Below are 17657 nucleotides of genomic sequence, written 5' to 3'. Positions count from 1 at the left end.
TCATTAACCATATAGAGTGAGTAAATTTCAAACTATAAAGTCAAATGTGCAAGACCATACTATTTTTATTTACAGTAATTAAAAGATTAAGAACTGGATGGTGGAGAAGGGGCTGACCCAAGAGGGCAACGGAGCAGTGTCTAGAGGTGGTAGAACAAGTCTAAGCTTGCAATTATTCTTAATATTAATGTCTGTTTTGCCAGACCTTGCTTACTTCCTGATAAAGTAGCAGCATTTTCCTCCGATTAATCCCACTTTGGGGGCACCCTAATTTCCTGGGTTACTGTTTCCAGGGATTGATTCAGATAGAATGCCCTTAGTTTTCAATATGCCCCAATGGTTCCACTAAATATAATCTAAAAATCTGCAAGATTCCCCACTGAGCATTATCTCTGTTCTGAACAGAGGTTATATTATCTCACATTCCTGAAGGTCATTGCATTATTAATCTAGAGACTTAGAATTCAATATGCTGTTTTCAAGAAAATCGCTCGAGTTCCTGAGTGTAGACATGCATTTGTTAAATCTATGAAAAGTGACAAAAAAACAGGAACGTTTTCTTATGATATTTTATTACGGGCATCTGTAAGAAAAAAAGATCAACAACCACATACAAGCTTACAAAGTTAAATTTCAACACATTCTCTGTGTTACTGTGACAAAAGAAGCCCCATAATTTGTTTTTTGTTGTTGTTGACTTTTACAAGATGGAGGGAGAGAGTCCCCTGAAGTGACACGCCAATGAATCTTTTTGACAGGAGACATGGACAGATGATGTGCATTTATGTTTTGAATGCAAGGCAACAATTCTGACCTAGAGTTTGAAAAGTGAAAGTACATTAGCACCATAACGTGTCTTTAAAGCCTTCCCAAATATTGGTAATCTTGACCAGCAATGACAAGAAAAGAGAAAAGCACCTTAAAAGCAGTTGATATCCAAGATTTAAATAATTGTGGCCTTTAAAATATTCCTTTAAATTCCTGCATTACATTCTACTTTTTCTTTTTTACCAGTATTTTAGGAGATAAATAAATGAAATTTATGTTTTACCAATTTATACAATTTTTTTTGTCATCTGGAACTTACTGAATTCATCTGTGTTTCTGACCAGCTTGAGGTAGTTGAAACAGGGAGGTCTTTTCTAATTTCCTGTTTGACTATTTCAGAAAGAAAGGTTATCTTTTCACGGTAAGTATAGTCATTGCTCTGCAAATGGGCTAGGATTCAAAGAATGTAACGCAGTGTTCTTGTAAGAGTGTTGAAGTTTATTTATTATAGCACCATTGAGACATTTTGAAATTGGAATTGGTAAAAAAATAGAACAAAAAGCATTTGAACTGTATTTGGTGTAACAGCAAAAAAAAAAAAAAGTATCTTTTTTTGTCAAATTATACTTTTTCCAAAAATTTTGGAAATAAATAACTGGAATTTAGTTGGTCACTTGTACTGGTTGACAAGATTAAAACAAGAGGAACACATATGGAGTGTGACATTTTTTGCTGGGGTTTCAGATAAGAGTTTGGTTTATAAAAAGCAAACAGGGCCAATGTCCACACCAAATTCTTGATCAGGACCACCAACATCATAGGGAGCAATATCTACAATAGGTAGTCTCACGGCCTTGCGTGTTCGATATTCGAAGACTGTTTTGCCCCATTCCCCAGTGTGTTTCTGTAAAAAAGAGCAACAAAATGTAAGTAATTATGACATTACAATTACTTAGACACTTTCTCTGACTGGCCAAATTAAAAAAAAAAAATTTGTGGGGGCCGGCCCCGTGGCATAGCAGTTAAGTGCACGCGCTCTGCTACTGGCGGCCCGGGTTCGGATCCCGGGTGCACACCGAAGTACCGCTTGTCAGGCCATGCTGTGGCGGCATCCCATATAAAGTGGAGGAAGATGGGCACGGATGTTAGCCCAGGGCCGGTCTTCCTCAGCAAAAAGAGAGGAGGATAGGCATGGATGTTAGCTCAGGGCTGATCTTCCTCCCCCCCCCAAAAAAAAAATTTGTTTGGCAGTAGTTGCCAACTTGCCATGCTATCTTCCATACATATGAGACCTGTTCCACTTCAAAGCCATAATCGTCCCAGTTGATAAACCAAATTGTTAACCAAAAGCCTTAAAAGGCCTCCAGGTAAACCTAGCAGGGAGATTGCCATAGGTCAGTCCATTCTTGGAAGGCTCAGTTCTGGTTGTTACTACCAGGTATATAGCTGGTTTACTAAGAAGTGGATAGGTTTCTCACAATGGAATTTGCTAATATTAGAAGTCAATTCTCCTTCCGTTCATAAATGATAACAACAAAGGGTAAACTTAAAGTTAACCTTTAAAATGAAAAAGAAAGCAGAGATTTTAGAGCGAGTCCATATTAGGCTATTATGCAGAATGTATAGTAACTGGTAAAGTTTACATTACGGATTTAAATTTCAATTGCTTTCATTTCAACTAGTTTTCACCTGGAGGTTGAAAATATATATTTATTTTTTGTGGTTCTTAACATTCCCTGCAATGAATCTATAGATTCTATACGACTCACACCAAATGCCATCTTTTATTCACCCTCATTATTTCTATTTCTTCTTTTCAAAATAGTCAACATGATTAAACTAGAAACGCTAAGCTCATTATGATCCATGCTTATAAAAATGTTACTTACAGTGCAACCATCCTCCAGAACTGTGTATGCGAATTTGCTGTTTCCTTCAGCCTTGAATTCGCCTTCATTTGACCCCATCAGCTTCAGGGCTTTCTTCACATTCCCACTGGCATGATCCATGTATGCAATGCTGTTCTTGCAGTGATATGTAATGTTCTGGGAGGCCCGGCTGGAGAGAAGTCGGAGGAATGCCAGCTGGACATCGAGGACATCTTCAGGAAGGTCAGGATTGCCATAGCTAAACTGTGATAGGGAACAAATAAACCTGATCAAACATTTTAGTTACAACTGTATGTAAGGGATTCATGCAGTATAGTATGGTCATTCTATCGTAGGTTGTTCATATATTATATGTATGAATATTTTATATGTGAATATGTTTTTATTGCATGTATAACGTATAATGTTAGAGAAAAAAAGGTCTTAAGAATTGAAAGAAAAGTGGTTGCAAACAAAGAATAATTCAATCTAGCTTCGCTCTTGAGGGATGAGTTATAAACATAGTCACCTGAATATATAAAATCAATTGGGCTTCTCTATTTATTAACTAACTTTGCTTTGTGATGAACAAATGGGAGGAACCAAAAAATTCAGGTAAGTAGGGATGACTTAGTTAAAAAAAACGGTATATCCTTTCTTACCTGAAAACCACCATTCATGGATTCTCCAAACCAAACATGTTTCTTCTCAGCACCAGAATCTGTCCACCAGTTCTTACGTGGAACACTCAGAGGACTGGCATTTATGCATGTTTCCCCAGTTTCCATATTACAGAATACTTTAATAGCATCCATCTTGCAACCTTGGTTAGGATCAACCCAATATTCTCCTGAATAGTCACAAAAAGGGACAATGGGAATTGGTTATAAAATCCAGTAAGAAAGTTTGGACCAGAATGATTTTGTTTGTTTACCTGATAAGGCATTCATAATGTATTACGACTGTTAATGTATTATGACTGCTAACATATTTCTACTTTATAGTGGAGCATAATAGACAAACTTTTAGATTGAAATTATTGAGGTAAAAGAGTTAGCTATAACCACTAGGAAGCACTGAAGTAAAAAATAGCATCTTGATATTGAACAAAGACGATATACTAAACCAAGACATTTTGATTGGTGTATTATATTTACTGAAATCTCTCTCTCTTTTTAAAGATGACTATCTGTTTAATGTAGTTTTGCTTAATAATGTGAGCTCTTTGTCTAATCTAGATTTATGTCAATAAGTCTAAACCTAAAGTCCCTACAACTGATGATTGTCCCCTGTTTTAAGAAATGTCCCGTAATTTCCAGAAATAACACCTAACAAAGGCAATGCTCCATGTCAAGATATTTGAAAGCTTGAAGTAATTTTATCTTTCAGAAAGAATTAACCCAATACCTGCAAAACCTTACATTATTACAATATTTGATTTAATTCTATACAATATTCTGGAATTTTTCATTAATTTGAAAAAATTTAACAATTAGATTTGTTACAAAAAATTAATAAATAAATATTGCAATAATTAAATTGCAATTTATGTCTGCATCGAATTACATACATTTGATCCTGAAAACACAGTGATATACGTTGCTTTATCAGTCAAACAACTTTGCATGATATGCAGAAACCCATCAAACTATGCTTTGTATTAAGATTTCCACAAAACTGTCTTTAGCTTTTCTCACATTTGGAATATTTTGAAGTTATTCAAGTCACATTTTAAGTACACCTGCAAAGTTCACGTTTTCTTACAATATCAAGCAGTTTCAATTCAACTAGTGTTCTTTAAGTACTATTTCTGCTATAAAATATTTTCTATTCACAGTAGAAGTTTCCTCTTCCCCAAATTCTAATATAAGCAGCTTTCTCTGTAATCTTGTTGCCACGAGTGTGAAAGGTTCCCCAACATACCACTCTTGAGGTCGGGATGGCAGAATTTCAGGTCTCGGCAGTTCCGAGCAGGGTTTTTACGAGAACCATCAGGACTGATGAGGCTTTCTATTTGTCCATTGACTGATTTGAGTGAAGTCATAATCTCTTCGGTGTTGATTCTGAAATCCATTGGTTCATCTCCATAATACGGGGCATAACCACCAGATTTTTCAGCTCCAATAGCTCCAGAGATGGCAGCAGCCCCAGCACCACAGCATGGACCAGGGGCACCCGGAGGTCCAGGAGGGCCTGGTTGTCCTGGGTGGCCCGGGGAGCCCTAGGAAGGGTAAGAACATACATCATCGAGGTGAATTGTTTGGTCTCCACTGAAAGAATATGTTCCTAGCCCAAGAAATGCATTAAAAATAACAAATACATTGTGTATCATAATTATTTTAATAAAGGTTTATTTGGGTTGTTTTGCAATCAAATGAGAACCAATTTATAATAACTATAATTCATTATCATGAAATTTGTTGTGTTCTACTGTGTAAGAATCAGTAGTGTCAGAGCAAAAATTTTACTATATCGTGTTTCCTTCTGTATAAGTTATGTAAGCAATTCTAATGCTGACATGACAGAGGGGATGTGATCAGGAAACCCCGATTCTGATCCCAGATTTGTCATTAACTTTATGTCTTTGGGCTGGTCACTTAATTTATTTGTGTTTCAATTGCCTCGTATGTAACTTGTGGGGATAGTAGTTTTTATTCCATTTACACTAAAGGTGTAAGATAGGAAGATACTAGGAATGTTGGTGTCAGTAGCAAAATACGAATCATGGAAGCTAAGAAGTAGAATGTACCACACACTTGCAAAGCATTATGATTATCATAAGTGTGAAATCTCTAGTGTGAGATCAACACTAGCAGAGTTCATTCGATTAATTGGGCTTATGTTTTTATCCTGATATAACTGTTATCTGATCAAACTGTACACAGATTTTTTCTCCCTGTTATAGTGTGATGGAGAAAGTCTTAACGTGGTAGAGAATGTCTTAAAGTCATTGTTCATTTTCTAAATCGAGTTGGGTGATTGCATTGTGTTTAAGTTACTATCTCAGCTTTAAAATATTGCAAAGTGGTTCTGAAAACGTGAAGATGATAAGCAAATTAAATATACATGTTTCTAAGTGATGTCTTACCTCAGATCCTCTTTCACCTCTGTTACCTCGAGGCCCTGGTGGTCCAATGGGACCTGGATGTCCACTTGTTCCATCTTTACCAGGGGGCCCACTGGGTCCAACAGGTCCCTAAAACATTATCATGGTATCACAATGCTAGAATAACTTCCTGCAGTGCAAACATTTAAAAAATACGGACCTTCCAATATCTTTCTGTGGTACTTACTCTGGGGCCTGCAGGTCCTGGACTACCAACTGCGCCTTGGTGACCAGCAGGACCCTGAAAGAAAAGGAAGGGTGAATATGAGTGAAGACTAAAAAGGTTCAGAAAACTGTACATTTACCATCAGATCAAGAAACTTGGGGATCATGACAAAATATGATTTCCTTTTTTTTTTTAACTCTCTCCATTGTCTCATGCCAACTACTATTTCAAATAAGACCTCGAATCCATTTCTCATCTCTTTTAGCATATACTTTTAGAGATGAATATTTTTCTACTATCCGTCTCTAAGACTTGCCTATCTCATCAATTAAAACACATTGAAGGGGATTTTCTAACAAAATGGATGCACTCACTGGAGAGCCTGGGGCACCTGGAGTACCAGGGAATCCTCGATGGCCTTTGATACCAGCAGAACCACGTTCACCAGTTTCACCTTTGTCACCACGTGGGCCTTGGGGACCCTTCACAAACAGATTTCAAATTAAGGTCATATACACAGTTACACATTGGAAAAACAAAATAGAACTTATAACAATTAAGTCCATTTTATGACATTCTATTAGCTAGAAATCCCATCAACAGACACTGCATACATGGAACAAAAAAAGATTGTTCTTGTGGTTGTTTCGATTTTAAACTGATAATTGCATGGAATTCCAATAATCAATGTGTGTATCCTTAGCCCCAAAGAACTTTTAGATCCTGAATTGCTTTCTATATCATCAAAGGAAAGTTTAAATGTTGCTCTATAGTTATGTGTTTTGTCATCCCCTTTTCCCAAACATGCCAGAAAATAGAATATTTCCAACCCTGCAGCATGAGTTAAAAAAAGAAAAGACTTACAGCAGGACCTCGGGCACCAGCAGGACCTGGAGCTCCAGCAGGACCAGCAGGGCCCTAAAATAAAAACAAACAAATGAACAAACACACAGGGAATTGTTTATTTGTTGATATAGTTTTGTTTTATTTAAAAGTTAATAATTTCAGGGGGCCGACCCGGTGGCGTAATGGTTAAGTAAGCGCGCTCTGCTGCGGCGGCCCAGGGTTCGGATCCGGGCGCGCACCTACGCACTGCTTGTCAAGCCATGCTGTGGCGGCGTCCCACATAAAGTGGAGGAAGGTGGGCACGGATGTTAGCCCAGGGCCAGTCTTCCTCAGCAAAAAGAGGAGGATTGGCGATAATGTTAGCTCAGGGCTAATCTTCCTGACACACACACAAAAAAGTTAATAATTTCATTGTGATGGAATAATAGCATGCATACTGTTATCGAAAGTTAGTATCATTTTCTCCTTCAAAGTCCTGTTTATATCTTTCCCAGGAAGTCTAAACAGGAAGCTGAGAAAGTTGTACTAACTCAGCCTTGCATTTACCCAGTGAATATCCATTTGGTTTAATTAATACTGTTTCGAATTTTAATAATGAATTCTTCATTGACCACTGCCAGAAACTTCTCATTTATCTTTATCACCACAATTTCCTAAGGAATGACTAGCATGAAAACTGTAAAACAAATGACAGTAGATCTTTGGATTAGCAGATATGACATTCTATCTTCTGCCTTCTAATCTCTTTACTGAGGAAAACAGACAAGTAGAGAAAGATGGTGCTTATCAGAACTCACAGTTTCTCCTCTGTCACCACTCTTTCCAGCTGGGCCGACGGGACCAGCTGGACCCGGATGACCAGGAGCACCAGGGGCACCAGGAGAGCCACTTTCACCGCGATCACCCTGTGGGAAAATTCACAGATCCAAAACAAATATAAGCAGCAGTTATTGCTTTAATTACACAAACCTGTTGTACATGTGTTTGTTATACCTTGCCACCAGGAGCTCCATCTCGGCCTGGCAGGCCATCTGATCCAGGGTTTCCCTGATTAAAGAGAAGAAAGGAGAAAAGAAATCAAACTCTTTGGAACCATTTAAATACCATCTAAGTCATGCGTTCTCAAAGGGAGCAATATCATCCTAAAGAGAATAAAAACTGGTTCTTGGGAGCGTGTGTGTGTGGCCCTTCAAAAGTTGACAATATCTAAACGTATATGCAATGTATCTAGTTCTAAAATTTCATGGGGTGAGAGAGGGAGAATTAATTAGGAAAAAAAAGTCTAAAAATGATCCTTAGGGGAGAGATAATAAATAAAAGCTTGACAGACAGTAATTTAAACTGATATTGGAAATTTACAGTTTAAGAAAAGACTAATCACAGATAACATTCAGAACGTTTTCACCCAGAAGGAATGTTGTAAACTGGGGATCTCCCTACCCCCAATTTGTTTATTTAGCTAGAGACCATATTCTTCTCCATTAATGATCATTCATTGGGTAAATACTAATTAACATGAACATTTAAGGCTATTCTAAGTTGTAACAAAAAGAATATCTGTTATTAGAGGAGGAAAGAGAATTTTGGCATGTGACAATATTTACACTCTCAGACACGAAGGCCTAATTTGACGGTTGCTTAAATAAATTATCAAATACTACCTGGTTGATTGGATGTTTCCTAAGAACTAGTACTTACATCTCTTCCAGGTTCACCAGCTGTACCAGCCAGACCAGGAAGACCCTGAGGTCCAGGAGGACCACGTTCTCCACTGAGCCCAGCGGGTCCTGGTTTCCCATTTTCACCCTGTGTACAAAGAAATAAAAGACATTTTATTTTAACTTAAGAAATCAATTACTATGATGTTATCAGATGTCTTTATTTCCCAGGGAAAAGCCCTGTTTTATTCAATGTCTATTGAATTTTTTCCTAAAACTATCCCCACTATAGGAGAAAAGCTTTGGGGAAGCAAGCTTCTTGTGTTTTCGAACTTGGCCAATGACTCTGGATCCCAAATGGCTGAGTAATTACATTGATTATCATATTCAGAATAGATTCTAATATGAGATGTATAAATAGACACAACTATTGTAAAAAAATAATAATGATGAGCCATCATGAAACTGTAGGTTTATGGTGACCTTTAGAATTAGGGTATATTGAACATTTGGCTCTACTTAAAGAATACACATTTACTAGATATGTTCATATAAATTGAATACACTTAAATGTTATATTTTAATTTCGTAATATTATATGACATTTTATTTATAGAGAGGTGCTCGAAGTGCCAAAATGTGAGCCCTAATAATACAGAATTTTATTTTCCCACTTGCTAAATGGATATTTAAGATGCTAAGCATTAGGATGTTATAGTAATATTAGTGAAAGAAAATCAGGAGTGCAAAAAAAATAGAATGGATGGATAATTGGCATCAACTAAAGGCTTTCAAAAGTCTATAAACTGACATATTTCCCTCTTCAAGACTGACAGTCAACAAAATGAAAAATGCTCCTAAGTTTCCTAACAGAGGTGTTTGAGATGGCAGGATATTTTTCTGTGATATCCATTTATTTGTGCTTATGTTCAAGGCTAGTCTATGATGTGCATTGTTTTTGTGTTCTGGATCCTTTTAATCATATGCACACTTCCAGAAAATGTGAAAATATCAAGAATTTGTATCTGAAAACTTGTTCATACTATATTTGATATAGTTAGGTGATCTCTGAAGTCTATCAAAGGAAACGAGAGTCCAGTGAAAGATGGCTGTACTCACCCTGGGGCCTTGTGGGCCAGGACTTCCCCTAGTGCCTGGTATGCCTGGTGGTCCCGCAAGACCCCGTGCTCCAGTAATCCCTGCAAGTCCAAGTGGGCCTGGAGCTCCCTGTTGTGAGAGAGAATGAAGCCTTAGCTCTTCTTTATGTGACTATGTTTTCCTGTACTGAATTTGTGATGAAAAATAAAACAGTATTGCCAATCAATAGAGCAATGAAGTTACTGACTCACCGGAGGGCCCTGGGCGCCGGGTGGTCCCTTCTCACCTGGTTGGCCAGCATCACCTTTTGGTCCAGACACCCCAGGGCTGCCAGGAGAACCATTGCTACCAGCTGGACCTGGGGGTCCATCTTTGCCAGGAGCACCGCTGGCGCCTGGAGGGCCTGGGTTACCCTACAAAGAAATGTTTGAAATTTGAGTGTTTTATAATGAAAAAGTGAATTTTTCTTCCCTTCTTTGCCTGAGTTCAAATAATTTTATATGAGATTTAATACAAAGAAAACTAGCAATGGGTAAATTTCTCATGCTATGCATATATGAACACTCTTTATGGAGTATATGGTGAAAAAATACTTTAAAAAGTACTCACATTACTACCAGGAGGACCAGGAAGACCACGAGCACCAGGGAAGCCAGCAGCACCCTGTGAAGTGATAACACATTTTTGAATATCAAAAGTTAAGTAGAACAAATAATTAACAGCTAAAAACAAAGTATAAGAAATGTGGTAGGATCTTCATTCTACCCTGGGGTCACTCATGGTTTGCTTTTCCTTTTGGAATTTACATAGTCATGTATGAGTGATTACCATTTTTGTATTGTCTTTAGGGATCTAGTGCTTTCAAAGCAATATTTATACAGATTGATATTAATTCATGCTTTTCAATAATGTTTAAGAGGATCAATACTTACAGGACCTCCAGGACTGCCACGTTCACCTTTGACACCTTGGGGACCAGGGGGACCCTATATGGAGTGGAGGTGGAAATGGAAATGGTTTATAAGAATAGCACCAAAATGAAAATTTAGGAGAAGTATTAAGTCTTTGAAAAATCAGTAACTCTACTTATTGTGATAATTGTAATTGTGATATTATGTTGAGCACCTTAAACTTATACAAGGGTACATATCAATTATGTCCCAATAAAGCTGAAAAAAAAAATCTACAACAGAAATGAGAACCTACAGCAGAAAAACCTGAAAAGCCAAAAACCAGTAACTCTATGAAGAGGTCAAAATAACTTGATTGAGGTCATATCTAGACTGTTGGAGATAAGCTTTGAATTCAGAACTATATTCCTTTGAAGATTGTACTCTTGTCACCATGACGAGCTCTCTCAGTATGAAGTGTTAAATTACTGATAAACCTGCGTGCTTTCCAATAGAAGGCTTAGGGAAAGAAAGAATACTTACAGCAGGCCCAGAACCTCCAGGGGCTCCTGCAATTCCAGGAGGGCCTCCTTCACCTTTCTCACCAGGAGCACCTCGTTCTCCTTTAGCACCAGGCTCACCATTTTGTCCCTACATCCAGAACAACAGCCTCTGAGTTGACATCCTTCACAATACATTTGGCTTATCATTATTTTTCTTCAGAAAATAGAATTCTTCAGGGAGAGAGTTGTCGAGATAAAATCAGAGAAGAAGGCTCTCCGAAGACATGGCAAAACAAAGTCAAGCAAAATATTTCCATGATACAAGAAAATTATCAAGAAAGTGTTAAGACGCACATTATTTGCCATAAGGGAGAAAGTGTCTGCAAGGATTGTGCATTTGAAAGTCAGCACCAGTAAATTCATCTGAGAAAGATGGGGCTAAGAGCTAATTTTAATTAGTATCATCCTATAATGGAAAAACTTTTAAAATTTTCAAAATGCTTTTAAATCTAGGGTATATTAGCCTTATTAACCTGGATAAAAACAGGACAGTTGTTTTCATCTCCATCTTCTAAAGAGCAAGAATAGAAATAAAGTAAAAAAAAATAGGGATAAGATAACCCTATAGGGAATGAATGTCTGAGGCAGGACTAGAATCCAGACTTGACTTATACCTCTGCTATTTTTCAGTGAGTTCGCGATTCTAGGCTATGTGCCGTGTATATTTTAATGTTCATACTTACAGGAGCACCAGGGAAGCCAGCAGGTCCAGGAGGCCCAGTTTCACCTCTCTCACCCTGAAGTGAAAAATATCCTTGTTAGTCGCAGTGAAGACGTCTTCCCAGAGGGAGCACACATCACCCTCTGTATATCTTGTCTTTCCTTTAAGCAGGAAGAGTGCCAAGCTAACTAACATAGTTTAACCCCTGAAGACTTTTCCATTTCTCAACAAAATTAGAAGTGGACAACACCAGAACCATTGATTCCTTCTGCCTCTGACTTTGATATTATTTTCAAGAAAAATAATTTGAGAATTTTGAAGTGTTTAGCACATTTAATTGTATAACTTCTAAAAATCTGAGGATTTAAAAATATGGTAAAAGGGTTGAGAAATCAATCAATCAATTAATTAATTAAAAGATTTACTATATAGTCATGTGCTGGATAAAGATGTTTTCGTCAAGGAGCACATATATGACAGTGGTCCCATAGACCAAGATTAGTACCATAGAGCCCAGGTGTGTAGTAGGCTACACCACCTAGGTTTGTGTAAGTACACCGTTATGCTTGGACAACGACGGAATCGCCTAACGCCGCATTTCTCAGAACATTTCCCCATCGTTAAGCAGGGCACTAAGTGTATTTCTCTCCTGAGTCACAAATTCTGAAGACAGAGAATTTTAGGTCTAGAAGGAGCCTCAGGCAAAGATCCTATAGGTTTAAGAAATACTCATTTACAAGGGTATATTACTTGTACAATTTTTATATTTTTTCCAGAATTATTTAGGAAAGAAGGCATGATTTAAAATGGTCTTTTGTGAATTTTAGATTTAAGAACTTTAGCCTGCACTGCATGTCGTATGATTCCTAAAGACGGAATGCCACCATGGACACTCAGAGCCCTGGGCAGAATTGCTAGAGGGAGGCACAAGTAGCCGCTGCCTGTGTGGGGTTAAAAAGCATGTTGAAACGTCTTTAATACTCACAGGGCCACCACGAGGACCAGCTACACCCGGAGCCCCAGGGGCACCACCTTCACCCTGGAAAAAGAGAAAAAAAGTAATATTTCCCCGCATCCAAAAAGCCAAAAACATTTTCTTTTTGTTTCTGAATAGTGATAAGTGTCACCTTATCTCCAGGCTGACCAGCTGGACCAGGGGGACCAATGGGACCGGTAGGACCCTGGAAGAAACAAAAATATATTTTTAATTTTGAAGATAAAAAGCATCATTTTTCCTATTAATCAAGCAGAGAGTATATAGACATATCATTTATCTAACAAGCTAGAGAAGATGATTTCTTTTATGGCTTGAATGATATGCTCTTCACTCCGTGTGTAAATACTGCCGAGCTTAGTCAATATAAGATTCTATGGGGATGACAAGATTCAGTGGCAGTTGATTGATTCATTTTTCTTTCTATTGCAGAAGAAGAATAAGATGTGATATAAGATCTTACAGTGAAATCTTTTAAAAATTAAAGAACATTGCCTTATTCAACTGCTTGATAATTCAGAATGTTTCATTCAACTACTCAAAGTAGCATTACACATATTAAAGTTTTCAAATTGACATTTTCAAATATTAATGTTTTACTTATATTACATAAATAAAATATTAGGTTTTCTTTTTCAATTGGATGATGGCTACCCATCTAGTCTGTCAAAAGTGAAGTATTTATAAGTTTCTTTAAGGCAATTACAGTAAATATTATATCTATGTAATGGCTTAGTTATCATGTTTATTTGCTGTAGTCATAGCTAGAAGATGTTTGCTAACGTGAGTAGAATTGATTGTAATGTTTTCTGTATACTTTTATTTTGAAATAGTTATAGACTCACAAAAAGTTGCAAAAAAACATAGGGGGGAATCCTGTGTGCCTTTCTTCCAGCCTCCCACAATGCTACATCTTACACAGTTATAGTACAATATCAAAGCCAAGAAATTGACATGGGTACAATCCAGAGCTTATTCAGGTTTCACTAGTTGTACATGAACTTGTTGTGTGTGTATGTGTGTATGTAGCTCTAAACAATTTTATCACGTGTGGCCTTGCATGGCCACCACCACAATCAAGATACTCAAATGGTAATCACCATAAGACTCCCTTGTGTCACCTCTTTATAGCCACACCCATCTCCCTCTCCCCCATTCCTAACTCCTGGCAACCACAAAGCTGTTCTACATGCCTATAATTTTGTTATTTCTTGAATGTCACATGAATGGAATCATGCATCACGTACCCTTTTGATATTGATTTTTCTTCACTCAATGTCCTGGAGGTTTGTATAAGTTGTTACGTGTATCAATAGTTCATTCCTTTTTATTGCTCAGTAGTATTCCATGTATGAATATACCATGGAATTACAATGTTTCATAAAATCAAAAATTTCCTTCATGAGCAGTATTGATTACCTTGGATTTTAGTGACTTATTATGACTTTAGCTTGTAACCTTTATCATACTTTTGAGATTTTTCCATTCTCAGGTTACTATTGAACTACCAGGTAGTGATAGACATGAATCATAAATTTTAACAACCAAGTCACTTGGGTCTTATTAATGCCCAGAAGGTGGCAAAGTGTCATCTAACTTTTCATGAGGCGTTTTGGGAAAAAAATAGAAGTTGAGGTGAGGGACTATTCCATATCACATACAGATAAGTCCTGTTTCTCCCCGGTGCAAGTACTCACCCTTGGACCGTCTTTCCCTGGAGCACCATCAGCACCCGAACCACCTGGTTCACCCTGTCAAATAAAAGCCAACGTCATCAGATTAGACATATCTTCAATGAAAGTCTGCTAAGAACGGGAGCAAACCTTAAGGTTTGTTGTGATGAATAGTGGGTGTTCTGATTAATAGTTGCTCTAGTGATACATCTCATATTTCACTTATTAGAAAATGATAACATTAAATTTAAAAATAGACTACTTTCCAGCAATGTTGCTTTCCTTTAACTACAAAGTCTGTTTTATTACATAATTAACAGAAAATCATTTAGCACCTTGTCACCCTTTGGGCCAGGGCCTCCAGGACCTCCTCTTTCTCCAGGCATCCCTTGCAGACCAGGAGTACCAGCAGCACCAGGTGGCCCAGGGGGACCAGGAGCGCCCTGAAATTAAAGGATAAATAACAAATCACAAAAAAAAGGTGGAATGCATTTTGTAAAATCTAGGTGAATTGAATTATTTGGAGTTACCTTTCCTCCTTCAGGACCAGGGGGGCCAGCTCCACCTCTAAGTCCGGGGGCCCCTGCTGATCCGGGAGGTCCACGTTCACCAGGGGCACCAGCATCACCCTGTAGTAGGAAAATGTAGTATCCGTGTTAGAAAACTCAATGCCAAAAACAAGCCAAAAACACCCTAAATTGTGTTATTTTGATGCAGACCATTAGGTTCTTAACTTATATTTTTGAACAATTCGGAAACTTTTATAGGTATAAAAGACATTTGATCAACTAAGTGAGAGTTTGAAACTTAGACAGAGTCTAAACAGGGAAACTTTGACCCCTGGTCTAATGAGCTAGCTTTGAAACTATTATTATTTTATTCACAAGGGCAAAGTTTTAAAGTTCTTCTATCAAAACAGTTTTCCTATATAGAATCAATAGACTGGAAAGATTTTTCTTTTGAAATTTCAGGCCCGTAGATGATTCGATGGTATTTAATAATATCAGAGAATTTGATTTTCCAGATGAAGCAAATTTAATGTATTGGAAATGTCTCAAGTTACCCTAAGTGTGCTCACCACACATTTGCAATGTTGCGCTTCTAAAAAAAAAAAAGAATATTTTGGTTTGATACACTAAAAATGTGTCACTAATCAATTGCTCTATAACATGCAGAAGAAATTAGAAAACAAACTGAGATATTTACCTTGCCTCCTGGAATTCCAGGTGAGCCGGCTTCCCCCTTTGGACCCTATAAGATCGGCATTCTATGATTAGGCCTAGATCACAATGCATATTATATAAATATAAGCAAGGTACGCTTTTGACTTGTTTGCATACTGTACAATTTGTCAATTCTTGAGCTATGTACTCTTTTTTTAGTTCCTTTTATTTTATGGTAAAATTCAAACTTTCTACGTAATAGTTATGATTGAATAATTTTTCTTTGTTTTGTTATGTCTATTTCAAAACTAAATGTGAAAACTCAGATACCTTGGCATAAGAAAATGGAAAAGTTAATACTTGATAAATGATTATTATTTATTCTTTTGGTGTCTGAGTTTTGAAACAATGGCATACAACTTACTGGTTCACCGGGTTTTCCATTTTCTCCTGGAGGACCACCCGTTCCAGGCAAGCCCTACAAAGAATCATATTCGTATTGTGTAATCACTTCAAACATTGTTTACTGATTCCCTCTAGTATGTAAATATGTTTCTGCAAAGTATTCAAAAAATAGTTTAAGTGATCTTTTTAGGGGTAGAAAATTTGTGGCTCTCAAAATCCAATGACAGAGATGTGATATTCATATCTTACAAACCTATTCATCTCCTTCTACTCTTTCTGTTGCTGTATATAAAAATGAATTGATGAGCACGGTAAGATGGATATAGTTTTATGAATTTAAACTATAATGGAAATAAGTATAAACATATAGAATTATGTGAGCTTAACTATTTTTTTAAAATTATTAATGCACCCATTCTGGAATAGACATGGAAGTTATGCCTGTCTATTAACATTGTCTGTCATTTTATTTCAAGGTGGAAGACAGACCCACAAATTTTAAGCCTAAGATGAATTTTAATCTATTATTGTCACAAAAAAAACTGAAGTGTCAATTAACTCAACAAATACAGCTATCAAAGGGAAGTACTTCGTTGTCTGATAAAAGCAGGTGTTCAATGACATTTAAATAACCAGTTCTTACTTGTAATCCTTGTGGACCAGGGAGTCCTGCATCTCCTTTGTCACCAGATGGGCCCTATATTGAAAAATATAACGAGATGCTCCATTATAAAATATCCTCTCATATTTAGTCTACACATTTTCATTTCAGCAGGCGATGGCTTAATTTAAAAATTAATGGTATGAAGGAGGGCAGAGTGTGGCCTGTGAAAGTGATGCAAAAGAGACAAGTACAATATAAACTTTACTCAACGTCAGTATTTAGCAAGCGAGCTAAGTAAGGAAGCTTCGTAATTGCTTTGGTGAACTGTAATGATATAGTGTTAGAGATTACATAATTCCCGAAGTCTTTCCTCTGCCCCACTCCCACCCGTGTCCATCTCCAATTTATGTGAGTAAACTGACCGTAGGTCCCGGGGGACCCTGAGGTCCAGTTTCACCATTCTTTCCAGCAGGACCCTAAAAAAAAACCAGTTAGGGAAGCGGAGTTAACAAAAATAACAGAGAGAAGTCATAGGTTGGAGAAAAATGCTTCTATTAGAAAGCTGGAAATAAGTTGATGAAAGCTACATACCGGAGGGCCAGGACCTCCAGGGCCACCTCGTTCTCCATTCTTGCCAGGAGCACCCTAAAGAAGAAGTGGCCAATATTTACTAAAAGCACCCTAAAGAAGAAGTGGCCAATATTTACTAATTCTCAAAAGGAAATTATTCACCATACTGTTCCCTCATACTTTTGATCTATCGCCTCCATAAACATACATACATACATCCACAACCAAAAACTATTTCTAGAACTAGATTTCCATAAATATTGCCATTCTTTCCCCGGAACTCTACAAAGAATATTTTAGCTCCCTGATCACATGTTATTTTGATTTTCATATATCTCTTTCATATATTTCATATTTCTCTTCTCTGCTTTGAAGTGGAGATCAAGTTTTGGTCATCTCTGCACTTCCATATGGAAAGTAAAAGCCCTTCTGTCAAATATTTATTGAAAAAAGGAAGGCAGGAACTCACATCATTTCCTTTAGGACCAGGGAAACCCATGACACCAGGCTGACCTCGGGGACCAGATGGGCCTGGTGGACCTGGTCGACCACTTTCTCCTTGACTACCCTAATGAGAAAAAAAATTACATTAACAGAGGTTTGATAAATATCTGATAAAAATAC

At 37.3% G+C, this 17657-nt stretch overlaps 1 protein-coding gene across 1 annotated transcript in view; it reads right to left on the bottom strand.

Moving 5' to 3' along the window:
- Positions 1-551: 551 nt before the first annotated feature.
- Positions 552-17657, bottom strand: part of COL3A1 (collagen type III alpha 1 chain) — a 39028-nt gene continuing 21922 nt past the window's right edge. Inside the window, exons 24-51 of the mRNA XM_004426721.3 lie at positions 17503-17601; positions 17055-17108; positions 16886-16939; positions 16503-16556; positions 15879-15932; positions 15498-15542; positions 14822-14920; positions 14627-14734; positions 14316-14369; positions 12752-12805; positions 12610-12663; positions 11647-11700; positions 10944-11051; positions 10443-10496; positions 10120-10173; positions 9762-9923; positions 9532-9639; positions 8453-8560; positions 7748-7801; positions 7552-7659; positions 6773-6826; positions 6283-6390; positions 5930-5983; positions 5725-5832; positions 4560-4857; positions 3299-3486; positions 2658-2900; positions 552-1672 (exon numbers count right to left, since the gene is read on the bottom strand). Of these exons, the coding sequence (XP_004426778.1) occupies positions 1526-1672; positions 2658-2900; positions 3299-3486; positions 4560-4857; positions 5725-5832; positions 5930-5983; positions 6283-6390; positions 6773-6826; positions 7552-7659; positions 7748-7801; positions 8453-8560; positions 9532-9639; positions 9762-9923; positions 10120-10173; positions 10443-10496; positions 10944-11051; positions 11647-11700; positions 12610-12663; positions 12752-12805; positions 14316-14369; positions 14627-14734; positions 14822-14920; positions 15498-15542; positions 15879-15932; positions 16503-16556; positions 16886-16939; positions 17055-17108; positions 17503-17601 (2739 nt within the window). The 3' untranslated portion in view covers positions 552-1525. The remainder of the gene's footprint in view (positions 1673-2657; positions 2901-3298; positions 3487-4559; positions 4858-5724; positions 5833-5929; positions 5984-6282; positions 6391-6772; positions 6827-7551; positions 7660-7747; positions 7802-8452; positions 8561-9531; positions 9640-9761; positions 9924-10119; positions 10174-10442; positions 10497-10943; positions 11052-11646; positions 11701-12609; positions 12664-12751; positions 12806-14315; positions 14370-14626; positions 14735-14821; positions 14921-15497; positions 15543-15878; positions 15933-16502; positions 16557-16885; positions 16940-17054; positions 17109-17502; positions 17602-17657) is intronic.

The sequence above is a fragment of the Ceratotherium simum genome, chromosome 9, assembly GCF_057802395.1.
Source record: "Ceratotherium simum simum isolate JZ-2026a chromosome 9, ASM5780239v1, whole genome shotgun sequence".
In the NCBI taxonomy this organism is placed as follows: Eukaryota; Metazoa; Chordata; class Mammalia; order Perissodactyla; family Rhinocerotidae; genus Ceratotherium; species Ceratotherium simum.
This window is presented reverse-complemented; position numbering and strand designations above follow the sequence as displayed.